The sequence below is a fragment of the Trichoplusia ni genome, chromosome 2 (genome assembly GCF_003590095.1).
Source record: "Trichoplusia ni isolate ovarian cell line Hi5 chromosome 2, tn1, whole genome shotgun sequence".
In the NCBI taxonomy this organism is placed as follows: domain Eukaryota; kingdom Metazoa; phylum Arthropoda; class Insecta; order Lepidoptera; family Noctuidae; genus Trichoplusia; species Trichoplusia ni.
The window spans coordinates 13,671,368-13,682,460 of record NC_039479.1 but is presented as its reverse complement, the minus strand read 5'-3'; the positions used below and the strand labels follow the sequence as shown (position 1 = coordinate 13,682,460).

Here is an 11,093-nt window from a genome sequence, read left to right as displayed (position 1 = left end):
TCGCCATAAAATATTTATACTGTCATTTTTTTAAATTAAGAAGCCCAGTCCATCATCACCAATCACGCAAATAGTTTTACAAAATATCAAAATTCCAGAGGTTTTCTTTTACATTTTTATAATCCAATTTTCAGCTGTAGTTTAATATGACTACTGCAGCAAAATCACAAAAGGATAAACCTTGTAAGTATCCATGATTGTTTTTTCCTTCTTACACACATTCCTAATTGTAAAAGCACTTATTATCTATTACTTAAACGTGTATTATATTTATGTAGAACGAGGCAAAATTTTAGAACGAAAAAAGGTAAAAACACTTTTTCTTATTGTCCCCGTAGTAACCAATTCTCCATTCTGAACAATACAAAAGCTTAGCTTGATCGACAACTAATCGTTACCACTGTCACGTTAATGTAAGACGAGGAGTGTCTAGACTTTTCACCTCTAACTCACACCATACAGGCACTACACACACTACTGAATCGTTTCGGGGTAATTGTCAATTACTTTCTCATGAATAGGTTTTTGATTGGGAAAAACTGTAAGAATTATCGTTTGTCATTAAATTCTGTTGTAGTTGGCACCGCTCCGCGATTGTTACCTAGGCCAACAGCAGCCTCCGCCGCTCGCGCCGCTCGCAATGCTACCAACAGGAACTTGTCTCTACCCTCCCAAAGACTGTCGCCGACGCGGACGCCTGCTTGCCCTAAGGTACCTGGTAGCCCACTTTACCCCTTAAAGTAATATCTTCGCGCGACACGCGGTTCTATGCTACGTAACGCGCTATGACGCTTTCTGAAAGACTCACTTTAAGAAGGCGATATGGCTCTTGTCCTAAAGTACGTAGTCACTTGTCTTAGGTAAACAACTAGATTTAGGTCTCCGGAACTGCACTTCCCCACTCATTTGCACTTCCAAAGTTGTAGGTCAGTGGCAGATATTTTTGTATCTCGTTATATTTTATTTTATTTATTTTAGTTTACAATAATAATAGGGATTAGTTTATTTAGTAGGTATTAATTATTATCCGATGTTGTTCTACTGCTGGGCATAAGCCGCCTTTTCTTCCCCTCTTTACAAATATATTGATTAAAATAGTTACAGGCGAAGAGTTCTCTAGTACAACAACGCCCGCAAAAATCGGATTCCAAAACGGATGTGAAGGTGAGAAAAGATTTGGAGTTAATCAAGATAATTAAGATACACTTTTACGCCTTCATCAATTCATACGCATAAATTATTTTCAGATAAATGGAAACCCCGAAAACGAACCATTGGATAATGTTGTAAATGTAGGTTAAAATCTCTATCTCATGTATGGTTTGGTAACTTTGGAAGACTAGTATCGTAATCGTATGTTTTCTGCGTAGAAGTTGCCGCCGGTAGAAAATGACTCCTATGTTATCGAGAATGCATCGGTAATGATAATAGAAGAAACATCGGACGACCAAATTGTATACGAAACTGTTAATCTACAAGACATCAATGAAAACTGCCCTTTGGGTTAGTATAGAAATTATACTTTATATTTAAATGTTATATTTTGTGCTATGTCATACTGCAATTAATATTTCAATAATAGAGATTTTTGTTGGTTCAGAAATAAAGAGTAACGAAGGAGAACAAAATGATCAACAGAGGTTGAACGAATCTGACACGCCACAACTTAATCTATGTCGCAAAATTGGTAAGAATTGAAAAAAAAGTTTCTAGTCCTTGCGTAATTAACTTTATATTTAAATACATAATAATATATATTTTAAACAGAAGTAAGAAGTCGGCCTCAAACTCCAGCGTTAAACAGTCGGCCGCAGACTCCGCGCAGCATACAGTCGAGTCGTCCGCAAACGCCGCGCATTCCGAGCCGGCCCACGACGCCCGCGCACCCGGTGCAGCGCCACAGCACGCCCACCAGCCGGCCCAACACGCCGCAGCCGCTGACCTCGCTCTCCCGCCCGAGGACGCCGGCCTTGAACGTCCCGCCCAGTTCCAGGACTCTGTCACCTTGCACTGGCAGCCCGACACGTTCGTTGTACAAAGAAGAGGATGATATCAAATCAGTGTACCTCTCAAAGCAAAAGCAGTTTCATCGTATGAAGAAGGAGCTAGACTTGAAGCAGGTTCGCATATGTGATTATAAGTAATGTCAATCCTTCATTTTTAAGTAACGGGGGTGTGCCAAATACTTAAACTAGACGGTGTTTATAACACACTTAACATTAAAAATCTATTTATTGGACACATATACGTATAAAACTCTTCCTATCTTGTATTTTAGCAAGCAGTCCTGGAAATATTTGATAGTTTAAGAGGCTTGCGAGAGCGCATGACGCGTGAGGGTGTCTCCGGATGTGGCGAGGGTATTCAGCTACAGGAACTAATGGTACTCAATGTAGCCGACTGGACCGCCGAAGAGATTGCCCAACTGTGCCGAGATGCCGTTGCTTCCTCTACCACCGATGGCGCTATGGAATTCATTAACACCACTACTCCTATCGGTAATAGCTACTTGATATTTTCTCCTTTATTTTAGTCACCCAAAAAATACCTATGGTAACATGATTTTTATGCAAATTATGGAATAGTAACATGTAATTATTATGTTGTATGCAGATGAATGTACGCTTGCGGAACTAGATACTAAAGTAGCAAACGTGCCCACACGTTTTGCTGATTTATGCCTGCAGGCGTTTACGGCGCGCCAAGAAATTATTGATTGGGTCAAAGAGCTCATTGAAAGAAGTGTAAGTCTGCAAATATTTATTACAATGCCTTAAATTCAATGTTAAAAGTGTTAATATCTAGAAATTATTGCTTCATGATCTTTTGATTACAGGAAAGTGGAAGTGGTGAATCATTAGAGCGTATTGCTCGTTACAATGCTCAAGGACTTGAACTCTGCGAGTCCCTTCGAGAGTTAAAAACGCGCGCTGATGAAGCTGTTGATACCGTAACCCAACTCTCTAAGTAATATTCTGATATCAATACTTTTGTTGATTGCTATCTCTCCTTATAACAAATATTTATGTAGATACTAACTAAAATTAATTCAATCCCCAAAAGTATTGCTTTTTATTTTTTAGGCGAGCTTGTCGGGAACGAAGTGCATTAGTTGCTGTCGGAGAATCTTTAGTACGAGAGGTTGCACGACTTCGACAAGAACTAGAATCACGCTCTAATACTATAAGCGAACTGCAAGAGTCCCGCATTGCATCTGACCGCAGTAGGCCTTCTGAGGTGGGTTACAAGCTTTTGAATTTATTTGTACGTAAAAATAAGTATTTGACGTACTAGTAAGTGACGTCACTTACCAGCACGTTTTTTATTAGCAAGTGATGTTTTTAGTATTTGACGTAATAAAGAAGTGCAAAAACGTTTTGAGAGAGTTATATGATACTTTTATGAATAGGATTTGCGTCGGGAGCTAGAAGAAGAGCGAAATGCAAAGAACGCTACTAAGGAGAAGTTGGCAACCACGGAGTCGCAGCTCCGACAAGCGCGTATTCGCATCACCAAGATGGACCGGCAGCTTCGAGAGGCAGAGGCTAGTATTGCTAGTCTTACAGGCACTGTCAAGACTTTAGAAGACCAGGTAATGGATTAATTACAATGGTATGAATCATAAATGACTGCACGTCGACGAATGGCTCAGATCACGTCGTTGTGGGAACCTCGCGACAGAACGGTTCAATTCCTTAGTGCTTTATTTTAAAGAAAATGACGAATCGGTATAAATAATGTTATATGCTGTATTATAATTATAACGTCTAACCTTAGAATACACTTAAGAAGTTTACCTAAAATGTAACTAGCAAACGGGATAATATAACTGCTGTCACTAAATTCTTATTACTTACTCTTACATTGGAATGGATTGACTAATTTTACCCAGATTTGCTGACTGGGGCATCGGACTCTATCTTTTAATTTATAATTTTTTTGGGCTTTCATACACATGCACATGTTTTCAGAGTCGTCAAAGAGAAGTGCAATTAGAAGCTCGTGCTAGAAAACTTAAAGAATCTTTAAAGACCGGAGAAGTTGCCAGTAGTCAGTTAGCACAACAACGCGACTCGCTTCAGAATGAGTAAGGGAACCTTGTATTTTAGAATGAATACTTTGAAAAAAATATGATAACGATATAAGGTGTACCATTTTTGTTCAGAATTCAAGATCTCAAGCAACAAATTGAAACTTTGACTGCTCAGCATAAGGCAGCAATACAAGAACAAGCCAGTCAGCTCAAAGAACTCAAGAACAACTTAGAAGAACAGCGTAAAATCACTGAAAAGGAGATCGAGCTGAAGGAAGCCGCTGAAGCTGTTGTAACGGAGAGCATTCGTAATATTGAAGAATTGAAAGCTAAGATTACTGAACTCGAAATCAGCAGACCCAATCCTGGTAAATGTTGTGGAATTGAAGGAATTACAAGCTTAGTTTCGTTGTTTTTTGATTCATTGTTTAACAATTAACTATTTGCTTGTTTTAGATTTACTAACAGAAAGAGAAATGAATCTCTTGGCGGAATTACAAGCTACGAAGGAAACTTTGCGTGTAACAGAGGACGAAGTGACGGCATGCAAACGGGAAAAAGTTCGATTCTTGGAAACTCTTACAAAGATTACTGTAAATATTGTTTCATCATTTTAACGTGTTATTGTGTTCGTTGTATTTAATATTTTAGTTATTCTAGATGGGCTTTCTTTTTCAGTCTTATGTACCAGATAGTTTTTTTCCTCCAGTGAGGTGATTACAGTTGGCTCTAAAACTTGTGTGGTTTCTTGCGGATTGTGAATAAATAACCTTCTCGCGTTACAGGAATCGGAGAACAAGGTAGGCATGCAACAGAAATTGGCAGCTGAGCTTCTGAGCAAGGAAGAAATATTAGGAAAAATGCAAATACAAATAAGAGAATTGACTAAAAATATCAAATTGAAGTAAGTGACTAGTCAATTTAAAACTTACCATTTAGTATTTAATTGACTATTTTACATTTATATAATAATTTTAGTGAACAGAAAGTAATTCAGTACGAACAGTACGTTCGAGATCTGCAAGCGCACAATCGCGCAGTGGCCAACTGTCAGGAGGCTCCTAATGGTATCAGCTATCAAGACTTACAGCAACAGGTAAAACGAGAATCATATAGAAAATACGACAGTCAGTCTCACAAAATACTCTGTTGCACCACATCCTTTAGATGTAAGCTACTTAATAACTCAAATTCACTTCAACACTTGCTTAAATATGTCACCTAAAAATGACAATTTTTCCTTAAAAATCTATATCTCTTGTTCTCCGATTAGATTATGAATTTAAGAATGGGCCTTCTCGAAGCGGTGAATAAAAACGAGGAGTTGTCAGAGCTGTTAGTACAAAAAGAACAGCAACTTGAGCAGCAGGACAAGACTTCACGTGCCCAGGCAAGAGTCATAAAGGTTACTAGTACCTTCTTGACATCATAGTTATGTAGGAAGTAAATGATTAATTTATAAAGACTGGATTTAAAAAAGAAATGTAGTATCAGGACAATAGTCATTTACAAGCTAATATTGAGTTAATGTTTCCAATGTTCTTATTAAGCTCAATTCAGAGTTTTCATTACCTTGAACTCTTGTAAAAACCATTGTCTTCGCGTGCATTTTAGACATCGTCTGAAACCGAAAAGTAGAATTGCCTGTGATAGCCTTCAAAGCAATAAGATGGAAGTGCACTTTTTATAACTGTATTGTGAAACAAGCTTCCTCGAAGCCATTTTTCTCTTTGAATTGCGAAGTTTTGAATTTTGTTTGATAGAGATAGTGATACAGGTTCGCGAGGAGTTGATCAATATGCTGAAGAACAAAGAGACGGAGCAGAGTCGCGAGCTGGCCGCATTACAGCAGGACCTTGAGCACCGAATGAAAATTGTTGATGAAGTGAGACTCTCGTTTATTTTTATTTAATTTTAACCCTATTTATTTCTACAATCATAGCTGTTATACAGCGATTACTTAATATGTATTTTTCTCTCTGGAACATAATGGAAATTGATCACAAACTTTATTTATTGCATAATATAAAAGATCTCGTGTTCATAAATTTCTTCCTTTTTCTATAGGTAAACAAGCAAATAGCCGCGAAAGCAGAAGAGATCCAAGAGCTATTTGCCACTCTGGAGAACAAGCAGGAACAGATCCGCCGGCTGGAGAAGATTGTGCTGGCGCTGGAGGAGCAGCAGCGACGTGCGCAGGCGCAGCGCACGCGACACGAGGAGAAGATCGCCGCGCTTGAACACGAACTCGCTGCTAGTGGAAATCGACGAGAACGGTGAGCATTCACAACGTCTCGGAACGTAGTTTAAAGGAATAACCCCAAGCAGTATATTCCTCAACAACTTTATTTCCAATAATAGAAAAAAAATGGTCGTAATAAGGTGTGTAATACATATTCAATTGTTTCAGGAAATTCATCTTCTTTTAAAATTGATCTAACGCGTGCTCAAGAAAGTCTCGTCTCGGAAAATTTTGAAGTGATGGTGAAAATTGTAGATGTCCGTTGATGTGAAAAGTTTGTTGTAAATTCGATTTTTGCGAATAAAATGATACTTTCATAATCTTCAAATTGTTGTTATTACCATCTTTATTTAATTCAACTAGTATATGAAACGGGGAACATGAGAAACCCCGCATTGCCGTTAGAAATAAAAATAAAATACTAGCAAATGTCTTGAGTTGTTACATTTTATTAAACTGTTACAAGTGCTCCTACACTAAAAGAAAATGTTATTTGTTTAAAAAAAAAGTAAAACAGGGCTTTCTACGTTTGTAAGTGTAGATTAATAATTCAAATCTGGTAACACCTAATTTTCGCGACTGACAACAAAAACTTGGTGCTTTCTTGACAACGCCAAGAAATGACAGTTGTCAATGTCACTTTTGTCACAACTTGCATCCTTGCGTTCGTAGCGTGTTTACAAATTATCTTCTTAAAGTACTAACTTCTTATTTAACTGCCTCAAAATGTCGGAAAGAAAAGTGTTAAACGTAAGTACCATATCACTAGACATTTTACAGTATCTAATTATGCTAGGTAACTAATGTTTTAACTAACATAACTTGCTGTCTTGATTACAGAAATACTATCCTCCGGACTTCGATCCTTCGAAGATTCCTCGCATGAAACTGGCGAAGAACCGTCAGTATACAGTACGACTTATGGCCCCCTTCAATATGCGATGCGCAACCTGCGGCGAATACATTTATAAAGGAAAGAAATTTAACGCTAGAAAGGAGGATGTAGAAAACGAGGATTATCTTGGTATTCGAATATACAGGTTCTATATCAAAGTAAGCATTATGCCAATATATTAATATTGCAATCAATCTGTCTTGCCCTTACCACAACCTTCCTTCAAGTCAGCTTGTAATCTTATTAGATTCAGCTGAAAACCCGACATAAGTATATTATATCTGTATATTACATATATCTTAAACCGAAAGAAATAACTCAGTGCACCATGTAAGACTTATTATGACGATGTGTAAAAATAACTAGTTTCATTTAATTCTGCAAAATGTTGTTATTGATAAAGCTCGGAATAGTAATTGGTATCTACTATCTGTTGTCCTTGATTCTCTTTACAAAAACTACTAACAGTTCCTATGAAAATTTCCACAGTTGTTATTAAATACGACCTGCATACTCTATGAATGCATAACTTTATGCAGGTGTATATTAAATGAACTCAATTCATCACTAAACACAATTGAAACTAATTTATTTACAGTTTAAATACTCATACATCTACTTGAAAGACAATTATTTAGATGGACTTCTATCTTATTATTAAATAATATTATCTTATTCTTAGATGCAGCTTTTATAAAAAGAAACAAATATCTGATATAAAAATGGATATTAAAATGGTTTTCCAGTGTACACGCTGCCTGCAAGAGATATCATTTAAAACAGATCCAAAGAATACAGACTATGAGATAGAGGCCGGTGCAACAAGAAACTTCATGGCTCTTAAACTTGCAGAGGAACAAGCCAAGCGGGAGGAGGAAGAACAGAAAGAGGAAGAAGCTAATAATCCAATGAAGTTGTTAGGTAACATACAGTTTTGTTTGCTTAGTAACTATGTTATGGAAGGAGAAAACCAATTCCTAACATATGTACCTTTAGTTAGTATGTATAATTAACTGGATATAAGAAAGATAGGTTGAGGTATCTTTAAATTGAATATAAATAATGGCAATCATAGATCTAGCACATACCCATGAATTGTTTCTTAACATTGAATGAAACTGGTTTGTGAATCTTTTGCTTATTTTCTTAACTACATACTGATACATTGTTCAATCATGATATTGATTTTTTTTGATCTTTTAATTAAATAAAATATCTGAGATGTCATGCAACTCCAAACAGCAAGTGTTTGTTAATATGATCTGTAATAATGAAAATACCTAATGTTTTATGTTCTAACTAAAGTCAAGCAAATTTAGGTGAGATATGTCTCTCATCAGTTCTTTTTTTTATGTTCCACAAGTTTCGCACAACCTCACCTAGTCTTAACTAAGTAGAGTTTTTATTATGAATACTAGACAACTAATAAACATACTTATATATTTCCATACATACGGACTCATCAGAAATTATCATGCTCATCACACAAGCATATTATATTCTGGTTGGGAATCGCACCCATAACCTCTGGTGTAACAGTTAGGGATATGCACCGCTAGGCCAACAGACCAGTCAAAGTTTGATAAAGACCTCTTTCATTATTGTAAAGGCTATATTTCACTTCAAGTAAAATGTAATATGTATAATGTATATTTCAGAATACAGAACAGAACAGTCGAAGCAGGAGATAGAATTGCTGGAAAGTTTAGAGGAATTAAAAGAGTTGAACAGAAGACAGCATGCTGTTGACTATGAGGGCATGCTGAAGCAGTACCAGCCAGAGACATCAGAGGCGAGGAAGGCCAGGGAAGAAAAAGAGGATGATGAGTTTATAAAGTAAGTGTTAATAATAACTAAACCAGGCTAAAGAAAATCTAGCCTCAAAAGTAGTATGCTACAAAGATCCGCCATTTAAACGAAAATTATATTCAAAGCTTTTGATGAACAAAATTCTGAATAATGTCATGACACTACAAACTATAAGGCTAAATATCTATAACTAAGTTCTTAAACCGTTGCCTCTTTAAAAATACCTTTAAAAAGTCAACAGTACATGTAGGTAATGAATACTAAAATCTGAAACACTTGACAACAAAATTTACTAACATATTTTAAAATTACACTTCAATTTATGTTCAAATGTACTTAGGTTAGTAATAATTAATAGTATATAAATAATCTCATCTAAACCCTCAGTAGTTGTCCTTATACTCAAGTACACATAGTAAGTTGTTAAATTAATGAGTAAAAAAATTATTTTTTCAGAGCCATCAAATTCAACAAACCGACATTAAAGAAAGTTGTTGCTGAAGAAATTATTGAAGAAGTGAAAGACGAGGACAGCGAACCCCCTGCAAAGTCGTCCCGAATAGAAATCCTCCCGCCGAAAGTTACACAAAATAACCAATCGTGGAACAAAAGTATAGGAGGGTTAAGGAAACCAGCTCTCGCCAGCTTAGTAAAAAGTAAGAAAAGTGTTGATACAAAGGAGGTTTCTTCAACCAGTGTAAGTACTAGTATAGCAAGTAGAAGTAATGACGCAAGTATAGGCAATGACGCGAGTAAAGGCAGTGACACAAATAAGACTAATGACGTGAGTAAAGTGGCGCCCTCAGCTACGGGATTGTCGCTGTTGGCGAGCTACTCTGGTAGCGATAGTGACTCACAGTAAATTATTGTTGTTCTTAATAAATAATCATATAACATTTTAATCGGGTTGTTATTGATCTAAAGGTCTAATCAAAAGAAGAAAATATCCTAGATGCCTTCGGTATTTGTCAGCCAATTTCGACAAGGGGAATACATTGTAAGTATTCTAATATCTAACGTTGTATGTAATTTAGTACGCGCTTTAGCGTAAAAGATCGCTGCTTAATTAAAAGGCACTCTTAAATCTTGTCATCTTTACAGACCTTTTTTATGCTTAGACCACGTAATGATCTGTAAATTTTGAGATTACATCAAAAACCAGTCTAAATATTGAACAAAATTAGTAATTAAAAACAATAAGTGGGTTTCCCGACACAATGAAATTACTGAAACTCTTTGGTAAAATAAATAAAAAATCTACCGTTAAACTGGCTTTCGCTGCTCAATTATTCTAAAGTAAAGTGAACCAGTCAACCTGTCACAGCTAAGCTGGATTCTCACATAGACGAAAATTATGCTTCCTTATAAAAAGCGGTAAGTACCTAAAAACTCGAAGATGACATCTCAAAATCGGAATTAAAAAAATATTGTATAGTGTATCGGCAATGCACCGAAAACAGATTAGTGCTGCCGGATGACAATCGGCTTAACTGCCGGCGTCGGTGCGGCGAACACCTCTGTTCCCGCCTTTGTTGCCGCTGCCTTCTATTTATTACGGTGTCAAGTGCATTCATTCGGCCAGTTTACGTGGCGCTTTCTTATTTTGATTTGAACCTGTGCTCTACAGGGTGTTGTTATTGTTGGTCTGACTTTTTGTCCAACGTCCTAGCTAACATTTTTATCTGTCTGAGTAATTCATACTTGTATGCATTTCAAGTTCATTCAGTATTGTTCAAGTGTGATAACCCAATATTCAATACATCTTTAAACTACACCATTGTGATAGCAATTAAACGGATGTGATTAATTTTGTCTAATTACAAAGGCAGCACTTTGATTATAAGTTTGTTTCGCAAGCGCTAGAAACGTAACAAAACAAGTAAAATGCAACGGCTATAAATAACTTAAAACACATTTTTAATTTATTCTCCCACAAGTGTGATATTAAAAACTATCCCCTGCGGCGTACCTAAAATACTAGATTACGAGCTAGGTCATATGAAAGTTGACAAAAACTAAATGCCAAACACATGTATTCAACATTCAGCTTTTAGAAATAAAAAAAAAGTTAATCTTATGCATTTTTGTATCAACCTGTAGCTACATTATTTTTT

General features: G+C 36.4%; 2 protein-coding genes across 7 annotated transcripts; both read left to right on the top strand.

Moving 5' to 3' along the window:
* Positions 1–55: 55 nt before the first annotated feature.
* Positions 56–6,603, top strand: LOC113508087 (trichohyalin-like). Of its 6 annotated transcripts, none has more exons than XM_026891066.1 (21): positions 56–183; positions 578–711; positions 1,099–1,164; positions 1,248–1,292; positions 1,371–1,503; positions 1,583–1,687; positions 1,768–2,120; positions 2,279–2,498; positions 2,614–2,744; positions 2,837–2,967; positions 3,084–3,237; positions 3,410–3,592; positions 3,972–4,087; positions 4,166–4,401; positions 4,490–4,626; positions 4,819–4,937; positions 5,012–5,129; positions 5,307–5,438; positions 5,811–5,918; positions 6,101–6,309; positions 6,444–6,603. In XM_026891066.1, the coding sequence occupies exons 1-21, from the start codon at positions 147–149 to the stop codon at positions 6,460–6,462; spliced, it is 2,886 nt and encodes a 961-aa protein (XP_026746867.1). In that variant the 5' UTR covers positions 56–146; the 3' UTR covers positions 6,463–6,603. The 6 variants fall into 6 exon arrangements, with proteins under 6 accessions (XP_026746867.1, XP_026746881.1, XP_026746875.1 ...); XM_026891080.1 differs by having other exon boundaries at positions 575–711; positions 1,601–1,687; XM_026891074.1 differs by having other exon boundaries at positions 575–711; positions 5,307–5,423.
* Positions 6,604–6,902: 299 nt separating this feature from the next.
* Positions 6,903–9,881, top strand: LOC113508139 (YJU2 splicing factor homolog). Its single transcript, XM_026891107.1, has 5 exons — positions 6,903–7,025; positions 7,116–7,328; positions 7,917–8,091; positions 8,829–9,006; positions 9,436–9,881. Exons 1-5 carry the CDS (start codon positions 7,002–7,004, stop codon positions 9,839–9,841), a joined length of 996 nt encoding a protein of 331 aa, XP_026746908.1. The 5' UTR covers positions 6,903–7,001; the 3' UTR covers positions 9,842–9,881.
* The last annotated feature ends 1,212 nt before the right edge of the window (positions 9,882–11,093 follow it).